The 14,497-nt window shown below is 32.8% G+C and overlaps 2 protein-coding genes across 2 annotated transcripts in view; one reads left to right on the forward strand and one right to left on the reverse strand.

Annotated features, from left to right (window-relative positions):
- The window catches only part of elm (calcineurin like EF-hand protein 1 elm), a 33,503-nt gene extending 33,364 nt beyond the window's left edge, over positions 1 to 139 (reverse strand). The window contains exon 1 of the mRNA XM_067271199.1: positions 1 to 139. Within this exon, the coding sequence (XP_067127300.1) occupies positions 1 to 67 (67 nt within the window). The 5' untranslated portion in view covers positions 68 to 139.
- Positions 117 to 14,497, forward strand: part of CIA30 (complex I intermediate-associated protein 30) — a 21,483-nt gene continuing 7,102 nt past the window's right edge. Inside the window, exons 1-2 of the mRNA XM_067271181.1 lie at positions 117 to 251; positions 5,164 to 5,476. Of these exons, the coding sequence (XP_067127282.1) occupies positions 5,186 to 5,476 (291 nt within the window). The 5' untranslated portion in view covers positions 117 to 251; positions 5,164 to 5,185. The remainder of the gene's footprint in view (positions 252 to 5,163; positions 5,477 to 14,497) is intronic.

Below are 14,497 nucleotides of genomic sequence, written 5' to 3' on the forward strand. Positions count from 1 at the left end.
ATCCAGTTTCCTGTTGAATTTCGGCGATTTCTTCTTCTTGAAGCATCAAGGAAGACTTATTCCCCATTTCGTTTCGCTTATTTTCTTCCCAGAACAGAAAATTCTTAATAAAAATTAATTACGATACAACCCTTCCGACGATTACGGCTTATTAAAACGTTACCGATGTCACTTCTCCCTCTGACGACGATCGGAGGAATTACAAAAAATATGGCGACTGTACGAGCTTTTCACGTGTTTTCTCGAAAGAGGTAAACAATTAATCCTTTAAACAAAATTTTTATTAAAGATTGTTTGTTTACATTAAAGTTGGGTTATTAGTTATGTAGTCGCGATATTTATTACGTGGTAAAAGTGACTTCTACTTAAACGAGCCTATGTTATTTGTGAGTAAAATTGCAATTCTGAATGAGGGAGTTGGCCCCCTCAAACTTTATACCCCCTAAATCTGATAAGGTTCCAACTTCCTGGTTCGGAGTTGCTTTAGTACCGTTATTATTATATATAAATACAAAATTCTTTAAATTGTCTTTAAAATTTTTTAAATTAATATTTTCTATTAATCAAATTGAAGACAAGTCTGCCCAAGAGGGACCACCATTTATTTTGCGCTCCAGACTAAAAACATACACATATGGCGACAGGCCTTCCTTTTTCACATCAAATCGACAAAAAGAAATTTTAAAATACCGACGCCAGGGTGCAGCTTTAAAATTTGCATTTTCCAGCGCTTGTTCCAGCAGATAAAAAAGCGGAAACACCCACTGGCTGGATGGTTGAAGAGTAAGACGTCTGTGTCACCAACTCCTAGTTTTAACTGGATATTTGTGTTTTTTTAAAGGACTTTTTTACCTTTGGCGACATGAAGCCTAAAAAGGAAGGCCTGTCGCCATATGTGTATGTTTTTAGTCTGGAGTGCAAAATAAATGGTGGTCCCTCTTGGGCAGACTTGTCTTCAATTTGATTAATAATAATCTCGCCATCGGTCGGAAAAATCGACAAAAATTAATATTTTCTGTTTAATATAAAAATGTTTTAATTATATTGAATGTGTGTTTGGTAAGATTGCAGATCCGAACGACGCCGTCGGGACCGTAACGGAGCCGTGGATGGTGTCCCGTGATGGCAAAAACGTAAAAGGAACCTACCTCTCCGTGTGACCCTTTGGGAGATGTTCGCCTCCGAATGTCAAACCCCAATGGTAGCAATACCTGCTGCCTTCTTGCTTGCAGACGTTATGTTGGTATGTGGCGCCGGGCATTGTAACGGCAACGGGTGCCAATAACGTGAATAAGAAATGCATTAACTTTACCGATTGAAAACTTGAACCGGGTTACTACTGCCTCCGTTCGGTACTTTTCTGTTAATGGGACGCCGACCGACGTGGTAAGATTCGAGCCGTGAATGAGGAGTTTTGCACTGCCCGGAATTGTTGGCCTTTTGAAGGATATTCGGCTCCGAAGATTGTTTTTTAACGTGTGTCGATATACTGCTTATTCTGCACCGAAGCACGTAGTTGTGTGCTTGCTATTGCTCGTGCCTTGTTGACCGAGTGGGGCGAGCCTCGCACCCCTTAAAACTACGTAACAGACGTGGGCAAATGTGGCTCTTTTTGAGTTATGTGTGGCTCTTGCTGAAAGTGTTAATTTCTGCTTTTTATTATTACTTCTACAATTTTATTTCCACAGTTTTGTGAAAATATGTAATTTTATATATTTTTTTAATATTTAGTAATTTATTTCCAAGTTGGTGCAATAAATTAAATTGACATTTCAAATCTATTCTTTTAAAACAAGTTCTCGACTCGGATGGTGGACACCCTATCCTTCCCTGCCTTACCGTACTATCCACCAAGACAGTACAGAACTGCGGCTCCCATGCATTTTGCAAAACCTACATTTCGGCTCCCCTGAACTCTTGCTTGCCCTCTGCACCTCTGCTATATAACGTCGAGTGGGCTACTCGAAGCCGGTGCGGTCGCATGAGCTAAATAGTTCATGCGGAGCATAATGGACAATGCTAATTTGCACAATGCTAATTTGACAATGCTAATTGCACACGTCTGATTAAAATTATATGGCCGGCATCTCGTTAACAGAAAAGAACCTAATATTTTTGTAAGTTTTCGGACTATTACATAGTGTAATATAAACAGAAATTGTAAGTGAATTTTGTAACTTAATCTCAAATGAGCAACTGAAAGTTTAGGTCGTATTCATAAAGTTGAAGGAGCTAAATGATTACTGGTACTTTATGATGATTAGGGAAGTAAAGCAAAGTAACAGTGATATTTACTATGGAATAATGATAATTATATTTTATAGTGAAAATACTATAAACGGAATGCGGTTCTCTAATAGGCATTCCAATAGAGAATGTGGTTTTTGTGTATTTCTGATAAGCAGTATGTGGTTCCTATTGTGACGTGGTTTGGCCACATCTGATATATAACATCAAGTACTCCATGAATGGTTGAGTGGCTATTCAAAGCTGATACAGTCAAAGGGCTAAATAATTAAACATGATAGTCTTAGTAAGAGCACACAGCATGACTCCAAATTGTGCCTTGGAAGTAGACTGATTTTGGGGGACTCTATCTCACAAAGGGTTGCATGAAGAGGTATACAGTGATACTTTGGTCGACAGATTATCGACCAAAGTATCACTGTTTACTGAATTCCGTCGATAATCCGTCCAAAAACAATCGACGAAATCTGAAACCAACAAAAACCCAGGCAATTATTTCCATATGAATCAATGTAAATCCAATTAATTTGTTCTAGATACTCCAAAATGTATTTTATAGAGCATAAACATTATGTTTAATACTAAAAACAATAAGAAATTAATATGAGATAAATATAAAAGACTAATGTAAAGAATAAATGAATGTTTAACATGGCATTTGAAGGACTGCTGGCTCTGGAAACTTTCTTTGGTTCCATGATGGAGCTAAAAGGAAAGGAAAGCAATGGAATTGTTTGCTAGATGTGCGGGGTAATGCTCACACAACGAGAAACAATGCCACACTGAGCAGGAAAATGCATGAGTCACCCTATATTTTCGCAAAATTAGCAGGAGGTCGCATAGGCACGCCGACGAAAACCGAGACAAATTTTCCGTGAGAAAAATCAACGATAACAGAAGTCGACGAAAACCGAAATATTACTGTAATTCCTTTGACATTTTTGCTTCTCTGCAGCTCTGTTAAGGTTCAACAGTGTTATTCAGATCTGCAATTGTACCATGTATTTGAAGAATGAATTTATTAATATAATTTATTATTTGTTATGTTACGTAACACCAACGAAACCTTCAAAATTAAACCAGCAAATATATTATCATAAAAATAATACATCTCAAAGCCCGATGATATACGAGGGCTGTTTGGAAAGTTCGCGGCCTTGCCTATATCAGCGCTGTGATCAATTTAATTTTTGGTGAAAATAATTCAGCCATCTTTGCTAAAGATACGATACCAATTTCTGCTTGATTTGTCGAAAAGTTTTGCCATGACAGCTTAGCAGATAGTCAGTATGCAAGTGCTTTGTCAAAAATGGAGAAGACAGAGACTCATGCAGTCATAAAATACCTGACGAAAAAGGGTTTGACCCCATCTCAAATCAAAGCTGACATGGATGAAGTTTTGAGAGAGTCTGCTCCTTCGTACACCACTGTGAAAAAATGGACAGCCCTTCTGGCAGAGAGAGTGTAGAAGATGACCTTCGCAGCGGATGGCCGTCAACTGCTGTCACTGAAGAAAATATTGACAAAGTTCACGATTTGGTGTTAGCAGATCGCCGTTTGAAAACACATGAGATAGCTGAGACAACAGACATCTCTCTCAACCAAGTACACCACATTCTAACCAAAAATTTGGGTATGATGAAGGTCTCAGCAAGGTGGGTGTTGCGTCTGCTGACCGCCGAGCAAAAACATGTTTGCACTTTGATGTTAAAGGAGTGTTTGGACTTCTACCAGAAAAACCCACAGGATTTCTTGCATCGGTTTATGACTACTGACGAAATGTGGATCCACTACTGCACTCCTGAAACAAAAGAACAGTCGAAGCAATGGAAACACCACAGTTTGCCACCACCAAGGAAGGCAAAGACAGTTCAGCGGGGAAAGTGATAGCCTCAGTTTTTTGGGATGCTAAAGGCATCATCTTTATTGACTACCTAGAAAGAGGAGGAAAGACCATCAATGCTGTCTATTACTGTGAACTTTTGGAAAAACTGAAGAAAGAAATTGAAGAAAAGACCACACTTGAAGAAAAAGGTTCTGTTCCACCACGATAATGCACCTGCACATTCCACCAGAATCGCCGAACAAAAGATAAACGAACTTCGCTTCCAATTAGTTCCACATCCACCATACTCACCCGATTTGGCCCCAGTGACCCACCTATTTCCAAACCTAAAAAAATTCTTGGCTGGAAAGAGATTCCACTCAAATGACGAAGTCATCTCTGAAGTGAACAAGTATTTTGCACACCTTGACAAATGACCTATTGTGATGGCATAAAAAAGCTAGAACATCGCTGGAATAAGTGCATTGCTAACAAAGGAGACTACATTGAAAAATAAAAAAGTTTTAACATTATTTTGTTTGTTGTTCAATTTGAGGCCGTGAACTTTTCGAACAGCCCTCATATTAATAAACCAACAAATGCCTAAATAATTGGGCTATTATATGGCTATAATTAAATAAAATGAATTTGGTATAGAGGTAAGTGTTAGGCACCATCTCTTATCTAAATTAATAATTATAATTTTTAGTAATTTAATGAAAAAACCAACAAAGCCCAATTATTTAGGCATTTGTTGGTTTATTAATATTATCATAACACACCTTTTATGTTGCCAAGATAGTTTTATTGAAAACTAACGTAGAATAGGCCATCCTCAGATTTAACGAGAGAATTGGAACATTGGCCTTCCATAAAATAGAATAACATATATTCAAATTCAAAAAATTGACAATGGAAAAAATAATATTTATGTTATGTATAACATTAATTAAATATTATGTTATACATAACATAATTACATAATATTTAATTGTTATGTTATATGTTACATTTATGTAATAAAAATCATAATTTAGAATTTTCTTTTTATCAAAAAGTAAATGTATAATTAAAGAAATAATTTCTTTTAGTTAATACTACTCAAGAAGTATTATGATGATAACTGTAAATATATTACAAAAGTGTTTGATTTCAAGAAGTATTTTACAAAGATTTACTCCAGGAGTTGTGATCCTGTCAACAAGGAATTTTTGGGAAAGAGATATTAGGCAAGGACGTCGTTCACGACAAGATAAAAGTAGGCTGCATTATTTGAAAGAAGGGTTGAAAGTGTTAAAAGAAGAAATTAAATTATGGAAAGATGAAGTAATTGAAAAATTTTATGATGATCCTCAACATTATATTCCTGGTGAAACTAAAATTATTTGGACTTTTGATACTCAGGTATTTATATATTCAAAGATGTATATTATGATAATAATATGGCATTCTTCTGTTTTGTTATTCGCGTGACACGATACTGCTCATTACTGTTGCATGTGTGCCACTTGATGCAAGGGCAAATGGCACACATGTAATGGCCTTTTCATTGATTGTCTGTGATTATGGAAGCAAAGATATTTAAACTATTTGCTCCACAAACTCTTGGAAACAACGCTTTCCGTTTGTAGATTTAATGAAAAAAGAGAGATTGGAGTTTTTTGAGGGACTTTTTTACAAGGTAAATGTAAAGTAATAAAATTAGATGATAATTTTGATAAATTTTATAATTATAAAACTAGTCCTAAAGGTTTCAGTAACAAAATGGGTAACAAAATAGACATTAATAATTCTGTTTAGTTATCCCATCTATTTACATGCTAGGTTTAAAGGTAAAATTAACAAAACAGATTACAGTAGAAGTTATTTTGTCTGATTTGTTTACTATGTGTTTACATACTTGACCTTTTGGGAAAATTAAAAACATGGATAACAAAATAGATATTAGTGATTCTGTTTTGTTATCTCATTTTTTTACACAACCAAGCTAAAGGAAAAATTACAAAAATGGAGAATGAAACAGATATTAGTAAGTCTGTTTTGTTACCCTATATTCACACACTAGATCTAACATCCGGAAATTAAGTTTACCAACATGGTAACAAAATAGACTTCTTAATGTCTGTTTTGTCATCCCATCTATTTGCATGCTAGACCTACATACATACAAGAAAGACTTTGGTCGACAGAAAAGAAGGTAAGAAGGCGGGAGAGGAGATTAGATAGTAGAGAAAGGTAGGATCTCTCCAAATGGTGTACGTATGGCTACAGTACCCTCTATGTTTGATATTTGTGTGCAGTTTTTAGGCTGCAAGGCCATAGCCCCCAAAGGATCTAAAAGAAAACCCGAGCGTAGCAAATACCAATGACTCAGTGCCGCAACAAATAGCTAAGTGTAGAAGTTAGTTCCAGGTGACTGTTAGTAGGAAGACTTATAACTACGTAATGCTAATGAAACTGAACGTGAGCACGAATCTTAATACTACTTAACAGCTAGACAGACAGCATGAAAAAACAAACGAACACAACACCAAACTAGACAAGACAAACGGATAGACAAAAGACAAACAAGCAAGACCCCAAATTTTTTTTATTTTTTATTTTATTTTTAAACATTAACTTACTCACTAACTAAACTAACCTACCATAGGATGAACCTAACCAGAAATCAAGCTAAGAGTCCCTAATCTAGGACTAACTTAAACTACCTAGACCTACAGGAAAATTAACCAAAATGAATAAGAAAATAAACATTAATAAGTCTGTTTTTTATTCCATGTATTTACAACTTACACATCAAAATACAGGAGACAGATTGTATGCAATACTTTTTGAACAATCCATAAGAAACAGCCTTAATTTAGCTACCAAACAATCTCCATTTTGGATAAATACAATATGTTAATCTAACAAATAAGGTGCTAATGTTTTACAGGTTAGAAAAACGAACTAACTCAAACAGCTAAATAACAATAACCATAATGTTAACAAATTCAACTTTATCAGAATAAAAGGGTCCACTTTCAGATTTCTTTAGCCTTAAAAATAAAAAATCCAGCAATGAGTTCATAACTTTCACAGCAACATTTAGAATTTTGATGGCACCATCTGTTATGATATTTTATTTTGAAAACTTTTTATATTTTTAATTATTATAAAATGACAAAAAGCTTCATTTTGAGGGTAGGGATGGGTTTTATAAAAAATTGTAAATGCTAATAATGAGTAAAATTGTCATTAAGTCTGACCCTACTTGAGATATAACACATGACCCCCCATTTATTTCCCTACTCCATTGACCTTTAACCACCAAAATTTAATAGCATTAATCTCCTAATAGACGAACCTTCCTGCAAAATTTTAGAAATTTTCAACAAAAGACATGGGTTAGTAAAATGGGTGAACAACAAAATCATGCCCCCATACACACACATTAACATTTATACATACAGAAGAAAATCCAGAAATGAGTTGCTTAACTTGCTACCCCCACACACACTAATGTCCATACATACAGAAAAAAAAAACCCAAATTTTTTTGTATTTCTTGATGTTTCATGGTCCCTAGTCAAAAATGTAAAAATCTTGGGCTTGGAATTGCTTTTTGCGACACCAAAAACTTTAAGAAAAATACTAATACTGTCTATCGGCATTATTATTATAACTAACTAGAAAATTGGCTTGCTGCTTTCAAGAGCATCAAGATGATATCAAAAATTGTAGAACCTCTACCAAATGCTTACAATGTATTATGGGCCGATGCCACCTTACTTCAACAATGTTCAGATTGAAAGATTATTTTTATGTGGGAGTTATTTTACATAACAACAATTAATTTGTGTAATGAACCTATGCTTGCTCGACCTTGGTGCACGTCATATAGGAAATATGGTGTAGGAAGATAGTATTTCCATGCATTTGGTACATGAATGGCATCTGTGTTGATGCAAGCTCCACTCCTGTTCACCTCGTAGATCTCTACAACTTCTAACGTTCTGCTGGTCGAAGACCCTGTGTATTAGGGTAGCTTGGTCCCAACAGGGGGAAATTCCCAGTTTGCTGGCATAACATGCCAGAGCTGTATTAATGTTTTCTTTTTGTATGTCATATTTGTGATTCTTTAACCTGGTCTGCAGTGATCTGTATGTGGATCCTATATATGTTACTATTCTGTGGAACCTGTCGTCTTGTAGTGGGATGTGGTATACTCCTGGTGTTTTAGCATCCTCAGTGCCATCCTTTGCGTTAGACAGAAGGCAGACAAATATGACATACAAAAAGGAAACATTCATACAGCTCTGGCTCATTACACTGGCGAACCGGGGATTTCCCCCTGTTGGGACCAAGCTACCCTAATACACTCGTTTTTTACCGTCTGAAGAACTACCAAGTTTGAAAACGTTAAGGAAGTTTTTTCGTTTTGCATCCAACACCGGTAAGAGGTTCTCGAAAGTGTGGTTCATTAGCATATACAGCTGTAGCTAAGAAAACCACTCATAAGTTGATTTAGTTGTGTGGATAGGGGAATTATCTTGTTGGAAAAATCAATGATTTCAGTAATTATATCAGCCCAAGGCTAAAGATAACTTTTTAGCATGTCTTGATAATGATTTGCATTTATTTGGCCACTGAGGAATGCAATATTTGTCTTGCCAAACCAATTAAACCCATCCCATGAAATCACTGAGCTTCTCCCTTGCTGCCATTTTGAAAATATTTCTTCCTCACTCCTCAAATCATTCCAATAACAAGTCCAAACATCATACGGAACGACGAGAAGTAGTTTAATCTCGAGATTAAACTTCTCGTCATTCCGTACGATGTGCTTCCTTGTGTCTGTCTATCCCATTTTCTCTCGTGCTTACTGCAAGCACTTTAGCTCATGGATGGGGATTAGTGATGGTGCAGGCTGTTTCTTCTTATAGATGAGATGCTGACATGTACTAACAACTCTTCCAATTGTAGATTTTGATACATTAAGCTCTGGTTTTGATTTTCATAAAGATGTTTGGTTGCTTTCGATTTCACTCAAAATACTACGTTTTCCTCTATTTGTAAGCTACGAAGGTTGACTTGTTGATTTCTTTTGTCCGTATTTGTCTCCAAGCTTTATGAAGTTGTCAATTACAGTTGGAGAACGATTCATTTTCTTTGCAATTGTAATTTTTATGTCTTAACAGATGTTGAAAAAGGCAAGATTTCAGCTTTAAGGGTTTTGCGGGTCCCACGATGAAAAACAATTCATTTACATCAATACAGAAATAAACATTTGAAATACGTGGAAGTTATATTGTAGTACTGTATGACCTCTATTGTTAGAAAATTGAACCTGCTTTTATATTTTTGGGACAGCAAAATATGTAATTTTGATTTAAATTAATTTATTGTTAAGTTGTTAAACAATATAATTACATGATTTTTTAGTATGTTTATTTGCAAGTTGTAACTACCTGAAAATTAAACTGGTTTTCTTATATGATAATTACTTTAGCTTTTATTTGTATAACAAGTTGTGCCTTTATATTTATGGAAAGCACCTTACAACAGAGTTGGGAAAGTAAAAATTGTATTTCAAATACAAATACTAAATATAGTACTGAAGTTCAATATTTGCAAAATCAAATACATTCTTGTAGATTCTTGTTAATTCAAACTCAGAAGGATGGCCTAAACAATTCAAATTAAGAGACCATTTCTGGATGATACAGTACAAAAATGATTTTTAATAAAGAAAAAATTCATGAGAAACCATGATGAACAAGTGCCACAGGTTGACCATAAACCATCTTAATCGTGCACCAACTGATTTGAAATATTATTAAATTGATTTATTTCATCTTTATGTATTAATATATTTCTTTAAAATTAATCTGTTAATTTTAAATTTTAAAAATGGGAAGACGTTAATCTACTAACACGTGCTCTCGATTCGAATAAACAGGAGGTGGCACGATCGAGTTTGAATTAAATGAGAGAATTTTAATTAAGTTAATAGGATCAGATGGGGACTAGCATCCAGTTTGAATTAAGAGGAAATTCGAATTATTTGAGTTAGAATTGACGAGATGTCTACTGTGAATAGTATTTCAAATACAAAATTACTCGACCTAAGTTGGAATGTTTTAAATATTCCAAGTAGCAGAAGAATTTTACTTGGAAATTCTTTTAGTATAGAAATATTTGAAAATGCTTTGAAATTATTTGGAATACTTAAAAATATATAAATGATTTCCATAAAAAGTAAAAAATATATTCATTTTGAAATTATTTTGTAACAATTAGAACAATTAAATATTTTATTAAAGGATCCTTCATGAAAGTTTTTAAGCATTTTTATTATTTAACTGCTTTATAATGCTGAAATAGTATAAAAAGTATATAATAAGTTTAATAATAAAGAGAATCAATTGAAATAGTTCTAAAGTATAAATCATATTCATATCATGTGCACAATATATAGTATATGTGCAGACAAGATTATACAGCTCATTTTGTGAATTTGGCTGGGCTGTAAAAATGCACAGCAGCAGGAATCAGTCTATTCATTTAGTAAAGGGAACAAATTGATGTGGCAATGTCTCTGTGTGTTACCAAAAAGTGACTCTTGAACTTTATAAAACTTATAGAGTTCCAAGCAAGTACTATGCCTGGCCAAGGTGTATGAAACAATCTGTAAATTTTTTGTTTCTTTAAAATCTCCAAATTTCATATGTTATTTTATAGAAATATTGATGTTTTCTTGAAATAAGTTTACCTGCAAATCCAGAAAGTTTTTGAGTTAAAAAAATCCCACACACAATTTAAAGTTTTCTTTATTGAGTATACTGAGTGTCCATCTATCCAGAGACAAAAAAGATCTTTCCGGCAAAGGTTCGGTTAGGTTACGGACTGCGTCGGACAAATACACCAGATATTACGTCACCGCTAACGAACCCATTCCATTCTAACCGGTACAATATACAGAGGATGTGCACAGCTATTCGAGTGGTTCAACACGATGAACCACAACAAATACGTCTCACTAACCTCGTATAGCTTTGCAGGTAAAAACTCGGAACGTATCACTAACATTTTCGACCCACTCTTTAGGGTCCTAGAGAGGGTCCTATAGAACACCCGAAGAGGATTTCGGGTGTTCTATAAATATTTTCTGGTTTTATTCTAATCAGAATAAAACCAGAAAATATTAAATAGGATTTATTATTAATTTATCTGTGAAATTATGGAATTGTCATGTCTCCAAGATATTAATCATTTATATTATTAATTAAAAAAAACCACAAAACATATAGCATTGTACAGTACATACCACAGAGTATAATACACAGGGACCAAACTCTCCACATAACTGGAAATCACTGGCTTAGGGTGTTACATTTTTACATGTATCATTATTTGGTGGAGGGAAAATGCTTATTATATTTTATAGCTGATTAAGCTATAATATAAAACAGATAACTGACATATTTATAGACATAGCCATATTGACCCATGGCAATGTACTAGTTTTTACTTTCCTGGCTGTTATGTAAAATATTGGAATCGTGTCAAATTTGACCCTCTGAGCTTTTTGCAAATCTCCTTGTTTTGAGACCTCCTGAATCCAAAAAAGTCTTCTGACTTTTTTTAATACCTCAGAATGGGCTAAAGATTAAGAAAAGAAATTTGGCATGACAGCTTATGTATAAAGGACATTGATGCTATTAAATTTTGGTGGCAAAAGGTCGAGGGAGATAATATGTCATATCTCGAATGGGTATTGGGCTTACTATTGATAATGTATAACATCATTATTTACAATTTTTTATGAAACTGATCACTAGCCTCAAAATTAAGCTTTTTGCCATTCAATAAAAATTAAAAGTATAGAGTTTTTATAACAAAATCTCATAAGAAAAATTGTGTAGTGCAATCTTTTATTTTATTCTAATTAAAGATGTAAAAGTTATTTTCTAAATAAAATCAAAACAGCTAGGAAAGTTATGCAATTCATTGCTGGATTTTTTTAGTCCACAGTGCATAAATGCTTGCAAAGCTATACATATCTGTAAACAGAGCCATAGTAATGCATATACTATGGCTCTGTTTATAGATATGCAAACAAGTTTGAGTCCAAGTTCTAGTTACATATCTATAAATGTTAGAACAATACAGCATCATCAAGTTTTGTATTACTATAATATATATAATGTATATATTATGATCTTTATTCTTTCTTTATTTATTACATAAAAAAAATACATAATTATAATAGAACTAAAATATAGTAATTATCTGCATTATTATATATTTCAGTACTAATTTACCAAAATATTTTTTTTAACAAGCATTTAACTGACATTCTATAAAAACTCCTATAAACTATTTATACAAATTTTTGTAATAAAAATAAGGATGAATATTTCTTAAAAGTAAAAGATTTTCCAAACAAAGTAAATCCATATAATAACTCATATATATTTGTGATATGAAAACTGAATACAAAGAATATTTTCCATCAATATTTATCTGTTGATGAACTTTAATTTATCCAGGACACATTTGAAAATTATTGCATAGTCATGGTTTAATAATAATTATGTCTTATTATAAAATCACATTGTCAGTCAGAATAAAAATAGTAATAATAAATTAAGGGATCTTTCATAAAAGATTCCAAAAATTGCCGATTCATCAAATAGAAGTAATTGCAGCATATTTTTTGACGACAGCTTTTAATATATCATACAATGCAAATACGGATCTGCAAAATATTAACTTATAAATACACCGAGTTTATGGCAGATTTAATTAAGCTACAGTTTGTTAAAAATTGATCTTACATTTTTTTATTTTTCTGGATGTTATATATAACAGAGGGAAAGTATGGCAATAAGTCAAAAAATGATTTTTACATTTTTGGACTTGGAACCTTGAAATGTTGAGAAATGCAAAAAAGTCAAGGGTTTTTCTGTGGGTGGGGGGAAAGATTTTGTTCTCCCTCTTTCAAGCTTAACTCCTGTGTTTTTTGTCAAAAATTTTTGAAAAATTTGCAGAGGGAATTGATGCTATTAAATATTGATGGTTAAAGGTCGAGGAGATGGGAAGATAGAGGATGGTCCCATCATCTTGAGTAGGGTTGGACTTAATAATGATTAAAATCATCATTAGCATTTACAATTTTTATAAAACCCATCCCTTAGTTTTTATTATTTTTTTTGTTGTTATATATTTTGTCAATAATTATTATTTCATTATGCTTTGAATAAATAAACAAAACAGTTTTAAACTTGAAACCAAATTTATAAAAATTAGTTTTTTTTTATCCCAATCAAGAATTAAGAAATTATTGACTTACTAAAATAACATTATGAGTTAACTAAGTTAATCAGAATAAGCAAACTCGAAAATAATAGGGGAAAAAAGTGATCACATGACATAGGTGTCGCGCATATCGATACGGTTGTAAACAAGCTGTTTCGTTCGAAGGATAGCTTACTTTATAATAATGGAAGAACGAAAATATTTTTTAGGAAGGTTAGCAACGGTACAATTAAAGGAAGAATTAAAAAAGTACAATGCCAAGTTAGCTGGTAGAAAAGCCGATTTAATAGAAAGGTAAGTTAAAATAATCTACATCTATATTTTTATCGTTAATTATTACATTTATAATTTCAAGTCATTATAACTATTACATGATAAGGTAACTTACCAGTAGATGAAAGTTTTAAGAATAAGATTTCACAAAATGCACATTTTTCGTCTATAAAAACATTTAAAGATCAGTAAAGTTCTCATTGATTCCTTTCACATTTGTCTAACCAATACATAAGGTCAAAACTTTAATTAAAATAAATTTTTTTTCCTTTGGAATATGGTCATGTACTGAGCCTGATATATTATAACCAATTTATACCAGTATCTGAAATGTTAACTGTACCAATAGGTTATCACTGTAATTTAGAACAACAATCAATACAAACAAAACTACTTTCTATGAAGTTCTAAGACAATATAAGAGATATATATCTTAATCTTTTACCAAGAGAAAACAATATTCGGAGTATTTAAAATAAATATAATCAAAATGTCTTTTTTATTGGTCACAAGTCTTCTTGTTTCAATAATTTAATGCAATAAGACTAATTTCTTCACCAATAAACTTTTTGTACAAGTGAATTTTTGCCCATTTTCTTTTACTAAATCTGGCATACACTATATATATGCCATATTTAGGTGCTTGTCAATACTGTTCAGTTACCTTATACTGTTTATTTTTATATTATATGTAATATATTAAGGTAAGAATATAATATATAATAATAATTTTTGCCTTTCCTGTCAATGAGACAGAAAAAACTAAATAAAATATTGGTGATCATATGTTAACTAGTTATTAAACTTGTTTACAATAATTTTCAGGTTACTGGCATGAGAGGAATCAGG

The sequence above is a fragment of the Centruroides vittatus genome, unplaced genomic scaffold (assembly GCF_030686945.1).
Source record: "Centruroides vittatus isolate TY-2023 unplaced genomic scaffold, ASM3068694v2 contig_392, whole genome shotgun sequence".
Taxonomy (NCBI): domain Eukaryota; kingdom Metazoa; phylum Arthropoda; class Arachnida; order Scorpiones; family Buthidae; genus Centruroides; species Centruroides vittatus.